A 27,005-nucleotide genomic window follows, 5' to 3' on the forward strand; every position below is an offset into this window, starting at 1 on the left:
ATTAGTAATGTGTAACCAAAAGGGTGGAAACATGGAGGAATACCAAAGAACAAAACAAAAATAATGAGACCCCCTGGTGTAGAGTGGCTAGGGGATGACAGACCGGAAGTGAGAGTTCGACATCAACCAACACCTGGCAGCATCTGGAATTTTACATTAGGTCCACAGTAAAAAGAGGTTCATCTACCTTTCACCTGAAAAAACTAATATGGCAGGGAAGAAGAACTCCCTTACCAAGAATCCATCTCTGTATGTCTGTACCTCCAACACCAGATTCCCCAGCAAATGGTAGGAAGGAGGAGAGGGAAAGCCCAGGTGAGTGATCATCTCTGGTCCAAAACCTGGCAGAATTGGCAGAATTTTTCTTCCACTCCATGGTAAGAGGAAGGTACATCCAAACACATGTGAAGAGTTATGTGGCTCGTCTGGCTCCATCAAAAACCTGATCTCCGGGAACTGACATCCTGCAAATGGTAGGAAGGAGAATGCCTTAGCCAGAGGGCAAACTGCAATATATGGTGGAGTGCTACATCCAATACCTGGTGACATCTGGAATTATACATAAAGTCTGTGGTAAAAAGGGTATCATGCCATCTACACCAGCAGAATACCACTGCCCTACTCTCAACTGAGTAGTATTGTGCACACTCAGGAGGACAGACCTCCATGGTCTACCACCACAGCAGCTAGGAACTGGGAAATGACAAGGACTCTCATACTCCACTAGAAAGAGAATGGAAAAAATGCATCGGAAAGTCCGGGGGACCACAGCACTGCAGACGGTGCAATGGGTGACTGTGATACCCTGTTTTGAAAAACAGAGCAATCACGTCGACAGGGTCAATAAACGAACACCTGGAAGGGCTGTGGTAAAAAAAAAAGCCTCAACACCACGGATCATCAGAGATGGGCAGTAATCCCTGTCGGCTTTACCCATGTTAGTTCACAATGTACAGTCTGGGATGAACATACTTATGAAGCAACAGACTATGAGGGATACCCACAAGCAGTCCTGCAGAACACCCCATCTCAATGGTGTGTGTGTAACATGACCTTGTGACATGTTATGATATAGTATTTCAATATATAGAGGACATATTGATGAAGTTGATCAATCAACACCTGGAATTGTACATCAGGTCTGCAGTAGGAAGAGCCTCAACATCACAGTCATCTAGCATGATATATGATCACAGGTCATACAGTGTAGATTTAAGACTAAGTATACCCGGTCAGGCAACCCTCGCCACAGAGCAGGATCCAAATATGCGATAAAGGCCTCTGCAAAGAAGAAATAAAATAAACTGAATACTTACCACCCACAGATAAACAGTTACAGCTCTGATGATGTCCCCCAAGGGAAGATGGAAATGTGCAGCAAGGGATGTGGTAAAGTGAAGGATCTGATGGGAAGGCAACAATCAAAAGGACAAAGGGAAGAAACTGGCAACTTCAACCTGGAAGTGTTACAGGAAAAAAATCATGGGAGAGGTGAAGATATCACAGAGGAAACAAATGGACTTGGGAACCATGGAAGGGAACAGTACATGTCATATAACTTCGGAGAGCCCTGAAAAGGATATCAGGAGAGATGAGAACCTAAAAACTAAGAAAACAAAAAGATACAGATAATATCAATCACGAACACATCAGAAAGACAATGTTCACACACCAACAAGAGCAGGAACAGGAACTTCCTGGAAAGGTGAATTAAAAAAAAAACACAAAGATAAAAGGTCCAATGGAGGATGGGGAGGACAGAACAAATGGAAGGAACAAAACAACATGGATAAGACTGCCAACTGGAAAACAAAACCAAAGTCAGTAAACCAAAAAGTGGCAGATAATGCCACCCTATAGTTCACAAAAAAAGAAACTGAAAGGCACTGTTGAAAAAGCCAAGACAAAAAGGACAGTATGTGAAGAACCGAAGAAATGGTAAGGACAATAAACCCTTCGGACAGACCAAAAATGGTACATGTACCACGTACAAAGATAAACTGCCATGAAGGAAAAACGAACAGGATGGAATACAAAGGGAGCTACACACGAATATCCAACCCTTCAAGCAAGGGACTGGACAATGCCACGTGATGAGAACAGTTTGTAGATACGGACAGATGACGCACTCCAGAGTATGGCTGACAGAAGAATGGTGCAGCAGTGGATACCACATGAGAGCTGGCCAATACATAGCCACCAGCAGAACAAACACTACATGGAGTGGTCTGAAGTATGGCAAGGACATATGGGAGTAGATGAATAAGAATATCAACCCTACCAATCATGATTGAGAACATCGACTGCTCCTGCCAGAGGACGAAGAACAGGAGACCAAGATTGGAAAATTGGTGTATGGAGAAGAGTGACAAAAGTGTTCAAATCTGGGACACCCCACAGAGCACACAAAATGGGTAGGTCTGAAGACAACTTTGCAGGGATAACCAGCCCTGATCAGATTCAGGGCACCCAGATTATGACATGCCAACAAAATGATGGGACGGCAGTGGGCCTAACACATAAGATCCAATGTTTGCAAACTGAGGTCTTGGAATGTCTCATATGCAGCATCTCATCCTCTCCTTCTCCTAATGTGTTGGGTTTTCTCTGTTTTGGGAATATGTGCTTCTCTCAAAGCCCTCATTCCTCTTGGTCATGCCCTCATGCATGATCGTCACTGGGTTTTGATAGGCAAATGGAGTTTTGTTTGGAATCCTTTAGATGCTCCTCTTACCCTTCCTTCTCCCTTATAGACCGTATCTGACTGGTGGTTGGATCCGAACAATACTATCTTCTGGAATGTCACCTTTTACAGGTGCTTCTCTTTCCATTTGGGAATGTATCTTGACTATCCGAGTCCTCTCTTGATCTTCTTGCTGTTCGTAAGGCTTTCTTTCACTTCCTGTGGGCTTTTGGAACCAGTTTGTGCTGGTTCACTTTGATGGTTGTAGGGTTGTCTCATACATCACTGGGTAAGGGGCACTATTTTGGCTAGCTTGCAACTGAAGTAGAGCATGTAAGGCCCAACAAAGGAAGAAGTTGAAAAATACCCCAAGAAGAACCAAAAAATTGTGTGGGTATAAAGAAAAACTGAGGATGGAGGATCAAGTCATCTTGTGAGGAGGCAAGAAGCAGCCATATGTCTATAGAACAGTGGAAACGAAGGCCCCTGGAGAAAAAAACTGGATCCCTAGGAGGAAGAAAGGAAACAGGATTGTGAGACAATGGGAGAGATAAATGGAAGTAGAGGACCATACTTACTGAAAAGACTGTAAGAACCCAATGGATCCCCACACATAGGTAAATTTAAGGAGTCTGGTCCCCCCACCAGCCCTGACCCGAGAAGGGCAGTCAGAGTAAGACAAATATGGGAAAAGGTAATCAAGTTATCGGGGTTCGTTCCCCCCTTAAGGGAGAAGCTAGATAAAATGCTGCAAGTCCAATTAAGGAAAGTTGAAACAATGATAATCAAAATCATGATCGTCCACACTACACGAGGGTCGAAGCATACCGACTCCTGAAGGCAAATGCTCTCCAAAATGACTTGCATGAACCCCAATATCCAGGGAAGGAGAAAACACTAAAATAATGACCCAAAGGTTAGTCTCCAAAAAAGACAGGGGTGGAACATGGGAAATGGGAGATACTTGAATAATAAAATCCATCAAAGGGGAAAGAAGTCTGGGAAAGTCACCCAAAATAACACGTGACTCAGAGGCATATTAAGGAGGGGTGGAAAAAAAAAGGCATTCCAAATCCAAAACTTCGCAATCACCGAAAACCATGAGAGAACAATCATCAATTTGTTCTGATTGTTACATGAAACTGGTCAACTCCCGATGGATCATAGCAGTCACTTCGTGAGCCAAAAGTCGTAGTTCCAACCAGTTGGATGTGATGGGGAATTTCGTTGCAGGAGTTGTAATTGTAGCCACCTGAAATTATGAATGCCTAACCCACGAAAGTGAAAGATGAAAAATTTATTCGTAACTATCCATTAAATAATGAGAACAGTAAAGAACAACATAATTAAAGTAAAACAATTAAGAATGTAAAAACTTGTGGATAAATGAACCAAATCATGAGCAAAAACACATCTATTCAATAAGACTTCCAAAGGAGAAGTGGTTAACAGCTGCAAGATTAGAGAAGGTGCTAGTTATGATTGAGGTAGTGTCACACTACTATTGATGGAGGGTTGCTGCATAGTCATTTGCATGTTAGTAAGCAGAAATAAGTGGGAGTATCAATGCTAGTGGTTAGCGGAAATATGCATCAATAGAACACAGTATAAGTCAAGAATGCTTTTTGTGAGAGGAGGTAAGATATCGTATCAGAATCGAGGATTCCATAAATTTAGTACATGTTAAATGTTAACCACTTACTATCCATGGAAAGTTTTCCAATACAGTATCAATGCTTTGACCACAACAAGCCATGCAAGATGCACTTAAATGATACACAAGACATTTAGCATATATATATATATTTACCCACATATATACATGTGGAGATGATGTCTAGCATGCATAAATATATGGGTGGAGATGATAAAGGGTTAATAAGCTAAAACCTACAATAATTAAAACAATCCTATTCATAAAACACAAATTGCAACTTTTAAAGGGTAGAGTTATTACAATGAAAGCTATATATTAATCAAATATCAACAAACTTCAAATTTGCCAATAACATCTTAGTACATTTTTCTACAAGAAAATACAAGTTCCAATATTAATTTAATTTACTTTTCTTGTATATTAATTCGGTCATTAGTAAGTATTTATACTATTTAAGCTATGTTATTTTACAATAAATGTTTGGACTACACACTTCCAGTAAGTATTGGCAATCCCCTTTATATTTTCATGTGAAACCCATGATGTACTATTGCCTAGGGATCATAGAGGTTAGTAGCTGTTATAACCAACCAGATGAAGTCAATATATCATGTGGAAGAGAGCTCAAAAACCTATGAAATAGCAAATGGGGTTTGTTATGTTTATCATACCTAGCTTTCTTTTCCCTAGAAAGTGACAGTTCCAAATTCTTCACTTCTTCTTCAATGCACTGAATATCTTTCTTTAGTGTAGCTCTAGTTGAAAGAACAAAAGTAAATATTATTCATTATAATATATGATTTATTTAGATGTTTTACTACCTAGGTAAAGCTCCCAAGGTCTGAAAATAGAGAATATCATGCATTTGTACATCATAATCAAACGTTGTTCAGAAAAATTATAAACTGCAAACCTTGTTCCACATATTTATTTTTTATTAAATGCAATTCTTAGATCCCTAACTCTTTTAATCTAATTTTTATATACATAGTGTTTCTGGCTCCATAAAAATGGGTCTATAGTAATATCCTCTTACCACAGCATCATATGCAATATATCTTGATATACAGCAGGATTAAAAACCAAATAGGAAAAACTAATATGTTATTAAGCTATTTGTATCTTGTACTTTTACCAAAACTAGCCATATCACCTAATACCAGTACATTTTAACTTTTGTTGTTATCAGCTACCAAATTCATACTAAAATAAAAGGGCAATTTACACAGATTTAACTTTTTCCTTAAATCATCTTTCCACATTATGCAAACTAAATTGTGATTTCTTCCCCAGAAAGTCTACAAGATGCTACAGAAAGTCACTTGGTTCAATATTGTAAAAGAGGAGTGGTTGTATTAAAGGTATCTCACTATATTCAAAAAAAGTGTAAAAACTATAAGCTTAGATACATAAATATTTTGTACTATTTTCATTTTTTGAAATATTGCATACTTCAGTTATTAGAAAAGAAATAAAATATAAAATTTCTAAAAACAAAATGTATCTTTAGTAGTTTTGATTATCTTCAATTGCTATGTTTCTCTCAAATCTTTTTATATATAACTATGATATATGATTGACAACTTGTAAAATTATGTAAACACAGAAATAAATTTAACAAACTTTAAAAACCTCATAACAAAACAAACATTTTTTTTACTGGTGTGAAGTTATGCAATAATTTAAAAATAAATACAACGGGTAGTTCAGATTTTATTGAAATATCACCAAAGATACCCTATGCCTACAATTAATACTTTCATTTTTTAGTAACTAATTGTTCAGATGTTATAAAATAGAATCCACCTCTCTTAGCAATTTTGAGGGGAAAAAAAAAGCAACTAAATGGAAGCTAAATGGTTCTTGATAAATAAATAAATAAAACTAGCAAAAACTGTTTTTAATCATTGTATATCATGAAAATATTTCTAGATATTTGACATGTAGACTTTCTTATACCTGTTAAAACAAAAAACAGGGTTCCTATCATCCTGTATGTTTAATATTACAATCATAACAAAATAATCTTTCAATTAAAAAATCATTATTGTCTGGATGAATTTGTGTAATAATATCATCACAACTCATAATAAAATATGCTTATAATACAAACTTTTCTCTTTCCAGTTTTGCAATAGTTTCTTCTTGTGTGTCTGTCACAACATCATAGTCTTTAAGCTGATCTTCCAGACTGGTGCAGGTAGATTTCAACAAGGTTATATTCTGTTCAGGAGTTTCAGAAAGTCATTTTATTAATTGAATGAAAACTTAGAAAGTTTACATCTCACAAAGATTGAAAATTTTGAACTTTTTAACCAGTAATGGAAATAAAATATAAGCTACCATCATTGTTGGTTACTAATGAGTATATATGACATCTCAAAAGTCTGTACTCATCACCATTCTATTATGTATAATTGATATTGTTTTATTTACTTTCAATACAATTAAAATATATGTAATGGTTGACAATACAAATCAAGAGAAAGTGTGTATGCCAGTTGATGGCATGCAATTTAAACAATTGTTTAATATTAAACTCTGCCAGTATGAGTATGTACCTTTGAAACACTCTGTATAATTAATGCTTGAATGTTTGGCACTACTCTAACACAGATAATCACATCTAACTATAATCTTTCTACTATTAGCTCCGAACTCTCTTTAAACACCAAGGTCAGAATATTAGGGAGCTGGTTAACTACTACTTATTGATTATTGTGTCCTGTATCTTCCCTTTTCCTGTTGAAAATGTTGTCACATGTTAAATAACTTCCATTAAGATTAATGCACCTTTATTGTGGACTTTACTGAACTGCTATCTCCTAAATTTATCTTCCTGCTTCATATTTAAACTATTCACAATGGGTCTAATATTAGCATCCTTAGTTTACACATCCTGAACTTGTTCAAAGAACCACCTGTGTGCACCACAATCCTATAAAGAAACTTTTGGAACTTCAGCTTGCCTTAAAACAGAGCGAACATAGTTGACTTCTCTTTTATGTTCTTTAGTCATCTTTTCTTTGTTAACAATAACTGATACAATACCATCATTGGCTAAAATTATATCTCCCACTAAGTATCTCTTGCATAGTTATTTAATTTCTACTGTATTGCTTCTGTATGCAGTCCTAGTAAATTGTTCCAGGCTTCCTCACTTGATAATTCTCAGCAGTGAAAGCCTTTTCCTGGAAAACTTCACAGCAAATCTGTTAGATGAATCTTTCAAGATTATCTAAGAGTTAGTTCTTCAGAGCCAGAAGGTAAGCAAATAATAGCTGTTCTCATTAATCCATTACTTTGAGAAGGTATTTGGAGTTGTTTCTTGACAGTCTTGGTCAATTTCAGTCCCTTAACAAGTTAAGCAACTGCTCTTAAAGTAGCAGTCTGCCTGCTTTTATCTATTGCAAGTATCCTCGTCCCAAATGGACTAGTGGATTGTTCACATTACATGAAATAAATCCACGTTTTCTCTGGAAACTTTTATATGGAACAACTAACAGTGTTCTTATCAAACTTTTAAATTTTTCTTTTCTTCTTTCTCTAGTCTTGAAGTTGCTTCTTGGCAGCTCTTTCTGAGAAGTCATGCCAAAATGACAGAAGAGTATGCACTAATGAGCGGTAATCATTTTGGTTATTACTCAAGTAGTTTTTCATTGAACTTCATAGGTGTTAGCTGATGGAGAATAAATGATATGACTGTCAAACTAGCTAACTAGTTTTGCAATGGTCCATTCTGTCTGTTATGACATTAAATGGACTCCTACATTTCTAGAAATATGCAAACCTAAAGATCCACTTCCTTATATACTAGGCAATTTTGAAATGTGCACCACTTTAAAAGTTGTGAGCTTAATATTTAGTACTTAAAATTAATGAGTATTATCTTATGTGTCTCAATCCTTCAGCAGCAACTTTTATATTATCTTGAATAAAGATTATCCAAGTTGACCTCTGAAAACCCCTGCATTCCTGTGCTTTATTTTTTTTACTTCTCCTCTAATCTGGTAACTTTATCTTAAGGTTTCTATAAATTTATGCCCATATTTTTCTATTTTCTTTCTTCTGTTTTCACAGATCATCCAGTTATTTTTTATCATATTTTTCTGCATTTCTAAATAATGTATTGTGTTACTTTTCAAAGAATTAAAATTCTTTCCATCAAGACTTTTCATACGTATAACCATTTTTGTCTGTTAATTTTATGTATGACACCAAACTTTTCTATACCGAACTTTTAATTTTTTTTTGGGTTTCACAAATGACTCAGCATTATGAGAAATAAAAACTTGAAAAAATATTGAAAATAAAAAATAATTATATTGTACAATTTTACTTGTAAAATCTACAGTTGAACATAAACTGTAAAGTAACTAAAATTTATTTTTTTTCTAGTGAGTTTATTAAAATGTCTTCATTGATATATATTATTTTGGGTCTGATAAATAAATATATATATAATATGTAATATTAAGAACTTCTGAAGTTTTACTAACATCAAATCTTTCAATCATCATATTCACTCTTTCTTATGTAGTTAACAATTTCTTGCTAGAATTTTAAACATTCTCTATAATGAACTATAGATTAAGTGCTATTCTGATTAAGAAGTTAGCACACAAGAACACGTACAAAAGTTGTAATGGTTTTCAAATGAGACCCAAAACTCAAGCACTTTTGAATAGTTCATTCTTCTTCTTCAAGAGAATAAAGTGAACTATTCAAAAGCACTCAAGTTTTGGGTCTCATTTGAAAACCATTTTAAGTGCTATTCTTGCATTAAAAAAAAAGAATCCTGGCCTAATAAGCAAAAAAACTTCAACAATGCTACCAATCAGCCATTTAATTTTTAACATATAACTGTAAAGAAAATTTATCTTTGATTAAACTGTATCAATTGTGATTATAATTCTGGTAGCACTTGCATTAAAGTATTTATAACCCAGGGACTGTCATTACCACCCTTCAACTTCTTTAGAGTTCTTTCTCTCTCCCTCCCCATATGCACACAGGAGTTGAAAAACAATTAATATGCACACATTCATTTATTTGAGCCCTAAAATAAAGTGTAAAATACCAAAGTATGCAAAGATGAAAAAATTCCTATTTGAGGAATTAGGCATTTATTGGTTGGTTTAATAATTTGTATAGTTATTGAATCATAGAAGTTTTATGCTTTATTTCACTATGAACCATTTGATATAGCTAACAACTGGTAATTGACAAAGATAGATAAAATCAAGTATGGAGAAAAACTATTTTATTTTAGTTGTTTGTAATTTGATTAACATTTAGTAACTTAGAAATTTGAGATTAATTAAATAATTTTTTTTCAATTAGTATAAAATATACACAAACAAAAATACAAGGCTGAAATGTTTGTATAACTAAGTTATTCTAGTTCATCTCTACTTAACAACCAAATGGTTTTTGTTTTTTAATAACTTTTAATGTCATTGAAGCATTGCTTATTCCTTTTTGGAAAACAATATACTGATGGTAGCAAAACTGCCTTTGACCCACGCCTTACATGCTACTGATAACAATATTAACATTTGTTTTATCTGAATGGATACTCTACCACATCTTTATTATATACTAGAATATACTCACTGCTTCCAAGCTCTTGATTTTCTTCTTTTCTTCAGCAAGTTCTTGTTTAATTTCATTGTATTCTTTAACTGACTGTTCTTTCTCATGTTCTTTAGCACTGACTTGGTCTTTTAGTAGCTGCAATTGCAAAAAGTAAAAAAAAATTACAGTCAAAGAATAACATACAAAATAAATCTTCAAGAATCACAGAAAAAAAGTCGTAATTTGATGATTAAACTATTTAAAATGAAACTTTAGTTTTGGATAATATTCTAGTGTCAGATCAATAACAGTTTCAAAGCTCCATATAAATAAATATTAAGTTTCTATAAAAGTCTGTAGTTATAAGGAAATGTGAGTCACGTGCCAGGATAGAAAACAATTGAACTATGATTACATTGTGTCAATTATGAAGCACTTTGGTGAGGCTTGCATTCTGAGAGATTGCGTTAAGGTTTTAAAAAAATGTGTATTGTAAATGCATTTGGAAACAACATTGTGTACATATCTTCTGATAAGTGTTGACAAATAAGACAATAAAAACAATGTCTGTGCAGAATTCCCACTCATTATGATGCTGACAGCCTGTTCACAGTGCTGGCTAGTCTACAGCTAGTTTCACCCAAGATTCAGCTGACTGTCATGACAGAATGTCATCAGATATGAGATCAAATCTAATAGAGAAAGCAAACAACTTTGATTCATAATGATTGTACTGTCTGAAATTTAACTATTCTTGCTACAGGCTTGGTAGATTCAAACAAGCTTGTGACCTCAGTTACCATCACAGTTTCTATACTATAACTTTTAAAATGTTTTGTGTATCTTCATGGAATTTCAGTGAACATTACAGGTCTTTTATATACAAAAAACAGGTTTTTTTTAATTAAGTATTTTTATTAAAACTTTCTCCAAGAACATATGGAGTCAATGTGTTGACTGCTCCACGTTCAGTGATTTTCACATTAAAATTAAAAATACTTTTATTCATCTAAATATTATAAAATTTCATTTGCATGATCTCTAAAGCCTCCTAAATAACTATCAAGATTTTTTCAGTAAAACTTTATAGATTATCTGTTATTTTCTCTTTCCTAGCTACCAGAGAGTAAAATTATATCTTACAACAGCAATATTAGGTATACAAATAACAATCTAATATATAACATTCATCACATTACATAGCTAAATATACATAGTAAAAAATCCTTTGACTGTTATGTAGTGTTATGGTAGCAAGTTGTTAAAAATTTGCCTAACTAGCAATAGCTAGTGGGTAGAACACTTGCTTGGCATGTGAGAAATCTTGCAAAATATTAATTAGTAGTGTTTCAGAAGTTTCCGGTAAAGAAAAGTTTTTTTTTGGTTTATGTAAATAGCTATTTGTCTTCAAGTACCATAATTTTGATACTTCACTAATTTTACTTATTCAAAGGATGAAACTTTTCTAAATCAGCAACTGGTGTAATATTTCAGTTCATTAAAACTGACATTGATACTAAGTGAAAAGCACCAGCAGCAGAGACATACAACAGAAAAATTGTAGTTTAAATGTTAATACACACATCTTTTTGCTTATTATCAGTCCTATAGTGATGAAATTTCACGTCTTTTACTCATTAAAGATTCGTGTTTGACCAGCTTAAGCATAAATCTTCTGTTTCAAGAAATGAACACTTCTAATGGACGATCCTCAAATAGTTGAGTCTCTGTACTTTGTATTACAATAGCATGAGTTTGAAAGATTTGTTTATTGGTTGTCATAATGAAAACACTAAGAGCTAGCAATACTCTCTGCTGTAACTAATGGCATAACAGGGAAATAATGATAAAACAAACATTTTTGTAGTTAGTATGAAAGTGAAAAATCTTATAACGTAACTTAGTTGTTAAGATCAACTGTAAAAATACGTTGTGTTATTGTTACAGAATTAACTTTAATTTACAATGATAGTAATCAGCTGAAAATTATGAAACATTATATTTAAAGAAATGCTGAAAAATCCTGATTTAGCCTATGTTATTAAATATTTGTTGTCTGTATCAAATAATAAACAGATGTATAAACATATATTCTTACCCTTACAATACTAGAACTCAACATTTTGTGCAAGAGATATGGAATTAATAATGACAAAATAAAACCACACTAAATCTATCCTACCTGAATTTGATTACTCAGTTCCTCATATTTGCCTTGACTTTTGGCATATTTCTCTTGTAGTTCTTTAGTTGTCTGTAAAGGGCAGTAATGTAAAGATGTTTTAAATGGAAGTTACACTTTCAGCTCCCATCTTTGAATGGTCGTGTATGTTTAAAATAAAACATAAGTTACACTTTTCTAACAAAACATTATTTTTATACTAAGTAGGGAAAATAAAGAAAAAGTGCAGAACTTCACTGTTTTTTTTAGTTTAAGTTTACATCTTATTAACAAAAATTATTCTTAACACATTCACCACTAATGACGTGTTAACGTATCAATCACTTCTATTAGGCACTGCTGATATATTAACACATTAATCAGCAAAGGGGTTATAACTACATATGAACATAGAGATAAACACTCCCTTAGCATTGTACAATGATTATGTGCAATGTATATGCAAATTATGTACAATGATTATCCTGCCCTTTTATAAATGATGAAAGAAAATTTTTTCACAAAAGTAAAGTCACACGACTTAAAATTTCTACAGTGGCTTGTTTGTTTACCACTATAGCTAGAAGATAGAAGGGTTATACAAACATTTTAGTCTGAGTAAAACTGCAAGTATTTTCCAAGAATCTGATCCATATTTGAGGAGAAGGATGTAGATAAGGATAGTAATTATGATCCTAGTGATTCTGAGTCTGATGATGAAAGAGGCCTGGACTGTACAGAATAGGAAAACATTCAAGATGATCCATTCGTAGCTGACAATGCCAATACAGACACTGGAATACCAGCATCAGTTGATAAATGGCAGACTGTTCAGGCTACATGCATTATTCTAAATGATATTTTATTTACTACATAGCCTCAAGTGGTTGCAGGCTTGCCACATGAGGCTATTCCAGTTGACATTTTTTAAATGTTTGTGATGAAGGATGTTGTGAATATGATAGTTGCTGAAATGAATAGGTTTGATGAAAAATTCTTGGAATTGAACTGCCTAAAGCCTAAAAGCAGAATGTGGTGGTGGTGGTCTGCAACTGATGCATCTGAAATGAGAAAATTTCTTGCATTCTTTTTATCATAGGCATTGAGAAAAAAACTACTGATAGAGGATTACTGGTCAAATGATTTAGTACTGGCTACTTCACTTTTCAATACTGTTATGTGACATGATCGTTTAGAATTTTTGCTAAAATTTTGGCACTTTAGCAATAATGAATGTGGCTTAGCACATGGGTTAAAATCGCTGCAGCAGCAAATGTGTTAAAGCACTTAAAAACCAATTGAAAATGAGGTTCACTATACACTTCATAAACACTTTAATAATGACAATGGATATATTTTTGTTGTTGTTTTTAATTGAACCCTGAAACCTCTTTCATAATTACTACCTTTTGACAAGAAAATGTTTTACCTTTTTTTACCAATTATACCTAGAAAAATGTATCACAATTCAACATTATTTTTTTCCCTTTATTCAATCAAAATTTCATGAAATTTAGTGAAATATATTAGAAATTGTTAATCTAACTGATTTTTATCAATAATTATTCTATGGATATGCCAGGAATTCATTTCATGAATGGTGTTAATTATGATTGGCTCACAAAGGAATTTACCAACATTTGACTGCCTCAACTGCACTTTTCTGCCTCTTTGTTGGTCAAGCTTAATTTCACAAAATTATATTTATTTCAATTAGCTACAAAATGTGAGGTTAGGGTACAATATGAGGTAGGGCATGGTACTACTTGCCCCATAATTTTTGAAGTGCTGTATGTTAGTATAAAAATAATCTGCAGGTTTGTAAATGCCATGTTCAATAGTTCCCACTGTTTTATGTGACCATGTATTGTTACTACCAGTCAACAAACTTTTATGGCAAACTTTTAAAGGTAGGATTCCTTTTGCAGAAAGAATGGCAGCTGGGTTTTTAACTCCTAATTTTTGTTGAGGATTCAATGCATCTTAAATCATCTATTCACAATAGCCACATAATGTGGTTGTATCTAGGTGTAAACATTTTCAATAAAACTTTGGAATATGTGATAAATAACTGTTAATCACTTTGAGATTGGTCATAACTAACTAAATCAAATCACTCTGAAAGTGAGGAGGACAAGTGGGAAATGTTAACGGAGGTAAGTATCTATCAGAAATAAATTTTCAGTTTAGGAAAATGTTAACTTCCAACACGATATCTTACCTCCCCTCACTAAAAGCTAAAATCCCATGTTGAACTTGTGGAGGATTGCTGAGAAGATGATCTTCCTTTTGGAAGCACTCAAAGGAAGACCATGAGGTAGGAGAAGGAATTAAAAAAAAAGACACTAGTGGGAACCACACCACTTCTGAGTCAGGCATACTCTTCACCCTTTGCTAAAATGTAAAAGGCAGGAACTTGGAGAGGTTAAAAAAATCCAGAAATAATGGGACCTCCTGGTATAGAGAGGCTATAGTGCAACAGACCATGAATGGGAGTTTGATCTCAACCAACACCTGGCAGCATCTGGAATTGTACATCAAGTCCACAGGAGGAAGAGGGTCCTCTACCTTTCACCTTAAAAATGGGTACCAGTAGGAAAGAGAAGTTCCTGTACCAAGAACCCATCTCTGCATGTGTGCACCTCCAATACAACCAACACCAGATCCCCCAGAAAAATGGCAGGACAGAGGAGAGGGAGAGCCCATGCAGGTGTTCATTCCCGATCCAAAACCTGGTGGCATTGGAAATTTTTTTGTCCAGTCTGTGGTAGGAGGAGGGAACACAGCCTTAGCCGAGTAGGAAGTTGTGTGTCTCGTCCAGCTACAACCAACACCAGATACACAAGCAGGCTGTAGGAAGAGGGACTACAGGTTTGGGGTCGCATCTTCAGTCCCAAACCTGGCAACACTGGAAATTTATCATTCAGACTGTAATAGGAGGAAGGTACCAATCAAACACATATGAGGACTTATGTGGCTGGACCATCTCCAACCAACACCAAATATCTGGAGGATGGTAGGGAGGAAGGTTTCTCAGCCAGAAGGGTAAACTGCAATATAGATATGGCAGAGTGCTACATCCAACACCTGGCAGCATCTGGAATTGTACAACCTAGCTCTTCCATAGCAGGAAGGACCTCAAATGCTACAGATCATCAGAGATGGGCACTAATCTGTGTGTGTGTTTTCTTATAGCAAATAACATGTTGACAGAATCATTCAACCAAAACCTGGCAGCATCTGGAATGGTACATCAGGTCCGCAGTATGAAGAGTCTCAATGTCATAGTCATCTAGCACGTTCACAGTTTGTACAGTGAGAATTTAAGACAAAAGTACACCTGGTCAGGCAACACTCGCCACAGAGTGGGATCCAAATATGCGATAAAGGCCTCTGCAATGAAAAATGAATGGAATACTTATCAACACACACAAACAGTTACAGCAATGATGATGTCCCCCAAGGGAAGATGGAAATGTGCAGATAAGGTGACAGATCTGATGGGCAGAAAACATGAAAAAGGTGACAATTATCAGAAGAAAAGGAAAGAAAACACTAGGTGAATGAACTTGTATGTGTAATAAGTATTATTGGTTCCATAATTAGAGAAGTGTAGTTTCTAATGTGCAACAAGTGATTTGCTCTAATGTAATGTGTACATACGATTAGTGTAGATTTGTTCAGTACATAAACTGTACTTTCTCTCTTAAATTATACATTTGCATTGCAAAATAAATGTTTTAAACACTTCACAATATTATACGAATTTTGACACTTCAGCATAATCAGTTGTTTTTATGACAAAACAGTTAGTGCCTTTTTAAACAATATCCTATTTTAATGTCACATCTCATAATGATAAGCAACATGTTGAAGAGTGATGTCATTTAAAGATGGTCCTTACATTGAAAAAAAAATGCAAAGTAGAAAAAACTGTCCTTCAAATGAGTGTAAATTGCATAACTGGATCTACGTACTAGAAAATTAGGAGGAAATAGAAAACACTATTTTTGCAAATACACCCTAAGATAATGAACAAACATCCATTGCAAATATTTTTTTGGGGTTATCACTTCCAAATAAAATTCTTATCTTCAGTATTTTGAATTTTGACCATCCCTTGTAGGCAAGTTCTCTATCTAATCATCCCTAGTCTTTTTAACTTATGACAGAAATAGATAACTTGAATGTAAATGCACTGAACTTAAATCTATCAAGAAGTAAATGAAATGGTTCCATGATAATATCAGATTACTTAAACCTATTCACCACAAACTTACTTCATCCACAATTACTTACACTTTAAAAGAAAAGGGACAAATATAATTATCTAATCAAGTGTAAAAAAAAGTACTTAATTAAGTTGTTTTTATGTGACTTTTAAGCAATCCATTTAGGAAGACCACAAAACTTAAATACACATCTTTCATGCTGTATCTCTGAAAGGAAGATTAGATGAGAAAGTTTATGAAAATTATCTTGTGACAAATATAAAAATATATTAATTAAAGTATGAGTTCATTAAGATATCTGTGTAAATGAGTAGCATTTGTAAATAACTTATGAATCGTATAACAAGAATCTATGGTAAATTACAGATACAGAACTTATTCAAGTTACTTCCAGTGGAACTGAAATAAACTTATCAAATTATTTTTTTCATAAAATCTTCTCTATTTGTAAGACAAAGGCACCCAAACAAATGAAACTACAATGAAATATGTATTTTTGCAAATGAAAGAAGAACAGACTGGAATTAAAACAATTTGAATTTTGGAATTGTTGTCTAGTCACTTGTTCCATCATAAATAAATTATTATTATAGCAATGAAATTCTTTGTAAAAAATTTGGTAAATGGGCAAGTTCAATGGAAGAACAGTTTGGAGGTTTACATGTATCATCACCTTAATGTTTGCCTTCACCAACCAATGGTTGTTGGACTCATGAAAACTTGCAACAAAACATAGAATAGAAGAACCACAGAAATCTATTGAAAGTTTATTGTTACTATCAGAAACATAGAGCAAAATACTGGAATAACATATTACTAAGGTTAAATAAATTTATAAACATTGTAAACAGCCCTTTACAAAGTTAACAGTGCATAGTAGTATAGCTATAACATTTTATAAATTAAAAACACCATATTTAAATACATTAGCTCATCAAACAAATATTTACACACTAAACAACAACAAAAACTAACCAAAGCTTTTTAATTTCTTTTACATCTTCATGTAAAATCAATTAAACATTTTACAAAACTGACTGTAATACACATACATCTCTACTTACATTTTAGACAAAAACACTCAAAAGAAATTGCATAAATTATCTTAAGTACATTTCAAACTTTACGTGCACATGCAAAGATTTCACAAGAATTATTTATTTGTTAAATTTTGTGCAAAGTCACTCAAGGGTTATATGCATTAGTTGCCCCTAATTTTGAAGTTAAAACAATGAAACTACATTTTAAAGAATGACTGAAATACTCATGCACAAACAGTTACTGGTATATTTGTTTCTGTCCTTTTTTGAAATATAATATTCAATAGAAAAGATATGAAAAAGGCAGTGTTATTGGATAAATAATTAAGTAGGAAACATACTTAACTAAATCCAAAGGGGGACTAGTGAAAGAAATCAGCACAACACTAAGCAGATTAAATTTTTTTATGGATTGAAAAGCTGGAGAGAAGAAGGCTAAGGTAAATTTTTACATGCTAATTTTTGTGATGATTTATTCTTTTTCTTTTTAACTATAAAAATTGGAAGTAATGGTAGGAAATACAGAACAGGGTCACAGGCAGCAGTACGTCTTTCAATGTACTAATAATTCTGCAGGTATGTTGAAATACATCGAATGACACACCAATAACCAGTTTGAAGCTAAAAGTTCAATGTTCAATATTTGATTTATCAATCTTTTCAAATGCTTCATAACTCTAGCAAAATGTAATGATAACTGAAATGTAGCATACATTTTCTGTCAAACTGTATATGTTTTAAGCTAAAATTTTGAGAACAGCCAGTCATCTAGTGGCAAACAAGAGTTCACCCAGTTGGTGTTTTATTCTTAAAATAAACTAATAAAAATTGCAACATTTCCAATATGTCATAAGGCTACTTTTGCAAATGTAATGAAGCAAAAAATAATGCAGTTTTACTTCACCAAGAAACCTGTAATTAGTTTAAACTTCCCCTGGTTAATTTCATTATTTCTAGAACATTCCTTATTGTTAAGTTTTGATATAAAACTAGTCTATTTGGATTACTTGTTTCAACGTATTCATTCCCTATTAGGGCCCAATTAATTCATAAACTTTAGGTTCATCCATGTACTGATGAGCATGCTTAGATCAGTAGTAAGACCTGGCCTAAATGTCATGATTATTCCTTTCTAGGAAAAGCTGTTGAAGTTCCACTATATTTGTTGCCAAATAATGCTTTCAAGTAGTTAGAAGTGAAATTTGATACTCAGTCTTAGAGAAATTTCCAATATAGTCAATATCAATTTCCTAGTTCTCACATCTAGATTTAAGTTAGCACAAGTGAGAAGAATCACCTTTTTAACTGCCTATACTAGGCCTTTAATAGCTAAATTACTAGTTTAAAAAACACAGCCCTAGATTGCTATAAATTATATAATTTTTAAAATTTCTCTACACTCACCCTGTTTAATTGGTTCGTGCTTCCTTATAATGTCATTTTCAACATACAAATCTGAAATTGTCACCTATAGACCTGGACCATGCTATTGGATATTATAACAGTTCACTAAAAACATACTTAATGACAAGTAAAAGGAAACTAACAGAGGAAATTTATATATAAATTGAAAAAACTGATATGCAAGCAAATGGGTGTAGGGATAGGAAGGCAAAGAGCTAAATATTTACATACTCCACAATTCTCCCGCAAGGCTTTGATTCTCTCTTCCAGCTTGGCTTTTTCTGTCTGCAGATAGATTTTATAATGTTAGTGTAGAATTTAATAGAAAAATCTAATGGGAATCCCAGGTCTTGATAACTTTAAAACTATGACTTATAATTTAGCAATGATTTAATAAGACAATATTATTTCAGAGATTTTCTTTGCTTCAGAAATAACAGTTTTAATAGCAGTTCTTACTACAAAACTGTACAACCTTACAGTCTAATTTATATGTAGCTTTTCTACAAGAATGTTTGCAAATCGTACTGTAAAATAACAGGAAAGATACATAATGGCTCTTCAGCACTAACAACAAAATGTAACTACCTCTTGTTCTATCACTGTTTCAAAATGCATATACTCTGAAGCTTTGCAAATCTTACTCTTTCTCCACACATAATCTACAAAAACACATGTATTTAGAAGAGAAAACACACCTAAAAAAGTTAAACTTATGTACTTACATAACTATACATCTTTAAAACACATCTCAACAAGATTTAGATGGTAAAATAACCTCTACACACAAACTGCACAATATGATTATGCTAAAAACAAAAACAGTCTTCATGTTTATTTTTTTTATTTATTATTTATAGGCTTATGATGCCATTTTACGTTGCGTGCTTAACTTTTATCTATTTTCTACTTTCTATTTGATGGCTCATTTTAAAAATGTTATCTTCCCACAACTTGTTCTATGTTAGGTATAAAATTCAAGAATTTGTTTTCATTTTCACTCACCTTAAATGTATTTTTCTGCTCATCTAAAGTTTTCTGTTTAGTTTGAAGATCTGCTTCCAGCTGAATTATTTTCTCTTGCAAAGTTTTCTCCTGCTCTTGCCATTCATTTTTCTCCTTTTCAAGTACGGTAGATTTCTCTCTGAGTTGACGATTACTATCCCGAAGAGTTGACACAATGTCCTCGGCCTGTTTTGCTTCACGGCGAGAGATTCTTACATCCATCTTGATGTCTGATAGCTCGTCTTGTTTCTGTAAGAGCATTCTTTTACTTGTATCGTCTATCAAAAGCTTTACTGGAATATAACTAGAAGCTCCAAGTGCAACACGTATCTAAGTTGAACCCCTTTTATTATATTAACTTATGCTATTATAGTATGTTTATAGTTTTAATTAAAACAAATGGCTGAGATAAAAGTCATAATATATGAAGCTTGAGATTCTAGAAGATTGTTGAAATATTTCAATTAAATAGCATATTTTTTTCAAAATGTTCACAGTCAGAGCAAATACTCTTTAAATACTCAGCCCTTCGTATTCCACCTTACACACCCCATAGTTCCTATAGCTGTCAAATGACCAAATTTAAAATGACTTTTTCTAAAGACCTATTTTCACAGCACATTGACCAAAAAATAACAAAAATATTAATAATATATATCTCATTTTTAATGTGTTTCTCATCTATTAACTCTTATATATGGCAAGTCTACTGAGAGTGTGAACACACTGTTTTGAGACTTTTAAAACCTTTAGCAACATACTTAAGACTTTTAAAGACCTTGAAAATACAAAGAATCTTGATGTACACTAAAATATGTAATCAAGGTACTTTTCTATAAATTTATACATAAATCTACATCTGAATTAACTTAGCTATTAATCTACTAAATATCATATAATTAGTATGTCAAAATGTATGCACTCATTAACTCGTATAAAAAAATACAAATGTTTATACCTATCCAATGAGAGCTTGAACATGACTGAAAATAATGTAATGTTGAACATTTATAAGAAATTACCATCCCAATGTAAGGTTTTTAGAAGAAAAAAGATATCACCTTTAAACTGAAATTTGCACAAAATCTAGTACATGTACTCTCAAAAACATTTTTGTGTTACAAAATGGTTCTAAGACAAACTTAATAGAACAAATAAAATAAAAAACATTATTCAAAGTAAAACTCTAACTACTTCCTTATAAGTCAAACTAACTTGTTCAAATTACCACCGCAGTGCTTCTAATAGCCTCTCAAGTTGAAGTTTTTGTGATACATTTGTATTCAACATCTTTATTACTTTTAATAATCTGATTATACCAATTTTTCATGGATGTTTCTATATTTTTTAACTGCTACTTGCATCCACTACAAAGGGGTTTCTTTTCAACAAATATTTTATTAAAAGGCTTTTACCTTTCTCAGCTGTTCTCTAAGTTCTTTTTGACCAGCCCTTTCTTTGGCCAAATTTTCTCGGACTCTTTCTAGTTGGGACTCTGTCTGCTCTATCTTAGTAGTTAGGAATGCATTCTCCTGCTTAAGATCTGATGAACATGGTCTAGTCAGTTAGTGAAAAAAGAAAAAGAAACTTAGTTTTTTTTTACAACTTATCTTGTTGTTCAGACTGGAAAATAAATACATTTCTGTATTTTAATATGCTCATTTTAAAACATACTGTAGTTCCTTGAATAGTACTCATATAAAACTGGCTATTGTTCAAAGACTCTCTCTCTCTCTCTCAATCAATCTTTTTATCACACACACATTCTCAATAATCTGTAGTTTACGAAAACGTGTATACAAGTAAAAGATATAAAAGATCATATGAAGTACTCTCTAGACTTATGAACATGTGTGAGTGTGACATTGTTTAACTTACAAGTATCAGGGCATTTAACTATAATTAGCAAACTAAATTAGTTTTTCAGAGATGTCATCCATAGCCTGTTGTGAAATGTAGTAAATTTCTTAAAATCAGTATACTCATGGTGTCCTTAACAGTGCATTTGAATGTTTCTGTTAATATCTTGTACCAGTTATGAGATAAAACATATTAAGAATAACTAAATGTTAATTATTATATTTTTAGCACCAAAAGTTTTTAAAATGACAAGAATAGTATTAAATAATAATAAATGTGAATAAAAATTGAAATACTGCTATATTCTGATGTGTAAGTTCAGTGTTGAATACACTACTGAAAAAATTAAAAAATTTTACATTTGCATGTTATATTACTTGTTACATTTCTCTCTCTTGTCTCCTGTAGAACAATTGTTGCAACTATTTCTAACTTCTTTTAACTATATGTCTGGAAATTAAATGTGTATATATATATATATATATAAACAGTTTTTAAAAGTTTTGTAAGTACAACAAATAACTTAATCATTTATTGGACAATGCAAATAGAAAATAGCAATCCTTACAAAACAATCAACATTGTAGAAGTATAACTATACAAGTCTTTCCAACTTATACATAAGTAATGATTTGTGAAAGTAGACTGTGGTACTTACAAAGATATTTTTCAAATTATTTCCTCATGATGTTGAATTATGTTATATCGTAGTTTAACAGTTACCGAAGAAGCTGTTTATGTACCAGTCAAATCCCTGTTGGATTTTTATGCTCTTTATGCAACTGGTAAATCTAACTGCACAGTGTACCCATGTGCTATCAGCCAGATAAAAATAAAAAACTAAGACCTCAGTGCTGATAAAACTCATTCAGAAAAACTTGACTTTGTGCATATTTTATTGAGACAGTAAAATAGGCAATAAAGTACTACCTTCACACCCCTAAACTTTCTTCACAGATCACTGAGAATCTTGTGATAATGCTGGGCAACATAAATCAGAAATCTAACAATTAGTAAGAAATTATCATCTCTAAGAGAATTAGATGATAAAAAGAGAAAGCAGCTACAAGTAAGACTGTTTTTAAAACAAACTCAATTCCATGCACTTATGAAGATTCTATCATAATTTTTCATATCAACACCACCACCTGTGCAGGTAACTGTATTTTATTTACCTATGTTTCAGTGACTGTACAGTTTACCAACATCATGGCAACTTACTACAACAGTTATTACTGAACATATCACTTGACTCATTATACAAAAGCAAACTCATGAAATAAAAGAAAATATTCATAGAGCCTTAATTAAACAATGAATTAATCAAGTTAAATTTTGCTGTCTAGAATACTGACTTTTAAAGTCATTAAATATTAATTCCCACTACTTACTTATTAGACTTTTAGTGTGTTTTTACTTAACAGGTTTTTACCAATTTACTGTTTTGAGTTCTCACACAAAATTGTGTTAATACTTCTTATTTTATGATTGATTTATCATAAATTACTTTTGTTGTATGTGTCACTTGTGACAGGGTTTTGACGAAAAATGTGCTTTGTCTTACCTTGTTTTTATTTCTATTTTGGAGAATTTTCTTGCTTATTGATTTGTCATTACCAACTGCTAATTTTTTTTGCATTGTTAAACACATTCTTATATTTCACATGACCGTATACTTTATTTATTTCACATAAGATGAAATAAGAAACATAAAAAGATGCAACTGTATTGAAAGCTTATAACTGCTTATAGAATTTAATAGCTCGGTTTTGTGTGGTAGAAACATATCATGCTAATAAAGCTTTTTAATTCTACATAGTATTTTTCTTGTGCAATTATAGACTGTTAAAAACCTTGAAGAAAATGTGGAAAAACTAGAGTATCAGAAGGATCAGTTCAAGAAGAACTTAGCTTCATTGAAAGGCCAAACTATTGAATCTACAAAGTAAGCTTAACATTTTAATATGGATAATATATAAATGCAGAATTAAACTTCATAAATGTATACCTTTTAAATACCTTTTTTTTGTTGTTGTTGTTGAACTTTCATTTATTCAAGAATCTTTCAGTTAGATATCTTTATGTTTCACACAAAAATTACAGAAAGCTAAATATAATCAGTGTATGACTGATTGTTAACAAGCATTTATCTTCAAAAGCAGGTTTTAATATAATAGTTAAGTTTTTCACTTCTGCTATATCCAGATTTTTCACATCGCCTGTGGTACGAAAGGAGAGTTGGCAGTTTACAAGCATCACAACACACCAGCTTAATTCAGTTTTTAAATATTTGTTTGAAAAGAAATAATTAATTGATTTTTAAAAAACAAAAAAAATACTTATGACCATATTAACTCTTTCAACATGAGGTCAGGCAACATAACTGACCTCGTAACAACAAAGTAACCATCAGAGTTTTCATACTTATAACTTGTAATATGTTTTATCTATTTTCAAGAAATTGGGCAAGCTTTTAGTAAACATTACAATTGTTTTGTATACAAAAAAATCAGATTTTATAATTAAGCATTTTTACAAAAGATTTTCCATGAATTTATAGAGTAAGTGTTGACTGCTCTAAGTGCAAAGTGATTTTTCTGTTTAGATAAAAATACTGTTCTTCACCTGAAAATTTTAAAATTGAATCTGTGTAACCTTTAAAACCTACTAAAGAAATATCAAACATTTTTTTCAGTAAACTTTTATATTTTATATATTATTTTCTCTACCCTAACTCTATATGGACTTGGTCAATTTGACCAACCTTGTAACCACCAAAAAAATACAAAATAAATCTACATTACCCTATTTCCTTTATAACAAAAGACTGCAAATTGTAACAGAAAACTACAATTGTTTATCATAAATAGCTTAAAGCTCATAACAGTCTACATTCACTTGTATTTTATATGTAAAACTTATTATTCAAAGGTTCAACCTGACACTAGAATTGGATCTATATTTAGACTGTAAAACTTACGAGCCACATTTTTATTCCTGAATAACACTAACACTACTGTCACACCATAACACAAACTTGTTTTTTACACTCACAAAAAAAACTAAGTAACGTAGACATTTTTCTTCATTGGGAGAATGTGCCAACTTGTATGTTCAATTCTGTAACTCAAAAAAACCTGTGTTCAGTACAAAATGCATATATTTTCATACATAAATATGGACACCTGTATCTTACACCTTTAGGTGCATACTTTTTTTCAGTCATATAATGCTCAAAATAATCATCACATAATTCGGGTTTAAAACTAGAATTGTCAGTTAATTGTCTCTTCAAGTGTGAAAAACACTGGAGTGATTTAATGCCATTTTGGTCTATTTTCTTATAAAAATTAAATAGTTTTCAACTACAAGTATTACAGAGAATTTGAAGAGCATGTTGGATATAAATTGGTAGCTGAGATCATTAGCTGTGCAGATTAGGCATTATCTATTGGATTTTGTGTGCTTCTTTCAATTTCTAGCAGGAAATTCAAACTGCATTATGTGATCACCATACAACGATGGGCACGCCAAAAGGGTTAATACCACAGTAAACATGTATTCTCTACATTTAAATAAATAGCTTTAGATTATTCAAGTTTTTTTTATAAAATTTATTATTAATTATGGGAGGAAGTGGAATTACAACAGGTCTGAACTACTATATCCCATTATTAAATTTCAATCAAAAACAAACTGATAAGTTACAAGATATACCTACCTTTTGCAAATTTGCTATCACATTATTCAATTCTTTCTCTTTCAGTTCCATATTCTGTATATCTTTCTCGAATTTCAGTTTCATAGCTTTACTATGCTGAAGTTCTTCCTCTAATTTCTAGGGATGATGAAATTACAACTTATGAACACTATATAACAGTCTTAACTAAGTAACTACTATGAATCACTTACCTTCAATACCAATATACCTTTGTTTAAAATGTTTCTAGTTAAACAAGTTCTGTGAAGTTGTGTGAACAAAATGACATTATATGTTCCATAATTTATACTTTTCATTTTCAATATCTTGTAACTAAGAGATGGTGTGGTGTCTTTATATTTTATAGCTGATTTAAGGTATCAGATATATGATAAACTTGTTAACCCGTTACCTGCCATGGCCATTTTGTCTTATTGCGAGGGCAAAATCACATTTGTGAATTGAAAAAAATTAGAGAGAACTTATCTTTTATTGGATTTAAAATTTTATTTTTGTAAATAGTAGCATAACATTTAATTATTTATACAAAATTGTATTATTTAATGAAGTTTAAAGAGAAATTTAATGAAAAAAATCCCAAAATACATTTGAGACTGTAAATAAGCGCCCTCTAAGAAGAAAATTTAAAAACATTTTTCCTTCCACTTCAGCACTGATCCTGCCATCTATGATTGGTATCTAAACCTTTTTCTAGTCTGTTTTCTTTATAAAACTGCATCTAGGCATGTTAAGCCTCATTTGTAAAACTTTTAGCCAATCCTAGTCAAAGGTGTCAATTTCAGTACCATGTTATACCAATCACTGTATTTCACGTTTGACAAATCATAGAATGATAAGCAAAGCACATGACAAAACACTGTTCTCTGGATTTTTCAGTATGAATGTGGGTGGTGCTTATTATAGTAACTGCCATTTTATGTAGAGGTTGTATTTAGTATTGACCAATAGTACTTTTCTATAAGCTTTATAAAACTTGCTTCTGGAAAAACTGCATGGGATGTACGTGACTTTTATTATTTTTCTATGGTAGCTTAAGTCATGCTGTATCGTATATCTGTTTATGTTAATCATTATATTGAAAAATTAACTCAAAATAGATATATTTTTTAGGAAAGAAGTTGATCCACGATTGTTAGGGTTAAGAGCTATCAAGTGGCGAGTGCAAGGTCTTTACATGAATTAGGCTTAGCACTTTGAATTGAAAGATTAAATGATTTTTTTATATTCTTTTGCATTTAAATTTGTAGTTTGAAGTTCAATAATTTAGTATAATTTTATATTTAATTCATAATAATAATATGAATCAGTATTTAGAATGATAAACTTGTATGAGTTGTATGTAATACTACTAGTATCAGTACCAAACAAAAATTTTATATTTTTCCTTCTTACAATCTTTATTTTGTAGTAAGACCAACACTTCTGTTGTTATTACTTTAGAATTAAAACAGTCTAACTGATATATATAAAGTTTATTTTGATATTTTGCAAATGGTTTAAAACTCAGTGTACAAGTGACAACAATAAAACCCATATGTTGGTTGTGAAACAGACTAAATACATTTATCTCAATAATACAGGGAAGCTATGACATTCTCACAGTTGAGGTCTCAATACACTGAAGAGCTTGAGCTTCCAAATTCCAACATAATGAGAGGATTGACC

General features: G+C 32.2%; 1 protein-coding gene across 1 annotated transcript in view; it reads right to left on the reverse strand.

Moving 5' to 3' along the window:
* Window positions 1-1,664: 1,664 nt before the first annotated feature.
* The window catches only part of LOC106464193 (citron Rho-interacting kinase-like), a 70,721-nt gene continuing 45,380 nt past the window's right edge, over window positions 1,665-27,005 (reverse strand). Inside the window, exons 15-25 of the mRNA XM_013924318.2 lie at window positions 25,341-25,457; window positions 24,424-24,446; window positions 21,175-21,316; window positions 19,760-20,008; window positions 18,986-19,039; window positions 12,100-12,171; window positions 9,957-10,073; window positions 6,454-6,563; window positions 5,012-5,095; window positions 4,386-4,449; window positions 1,665-1,697 (exon numbers count right to left, since the gene is read on the reverse strand). Of these exons, the coding sequence (XP_013779772.2) occupies window positions 1,665-1,697; window positions 4,386-4,449; window positions 5,012-5,095; window positions 6,454-6,563; window positions 9,957-10,073; window positions 12,100-12,171; window positions 18,986-19,039; window positions 19,760-20,008; window positions 21,175-21,316; window positions 24,424-24,446; window positions 25,341-25,457 (1,065 nt within the window). The remainder of the gene's footprint in view (window positions 1,698-4,385; window positions 4,450-5,011; window positions 5,096-6,453; window positions 6,564-9,956; window positions 10,074-12,099; window positions 12,172-18,985; window positions 19,040-19,759; window positions 20,009-21,174; window positions 21,317-24,423; window positions 24,447-25,340; window positions 25,458-27,005) is intronic.

The sequence above is a fragment of the Limulus polyphemus genome, unplaced genomic scaffold (genome assembly GCF_000517525.1).
Source record: "Limulus polyphemus unplaced genomic scaffold, Limulus_polyphemus-2.1.2 Scaffold1584, whole genome shotgun sequence".
NCBI classification, from domain to species: domain Eukaryota; kingdom Metazoa; phylum Arthropoda; class Merostomata; order Xiphosura; family Limulidae; genus Limulus; species Limulus polyphemus.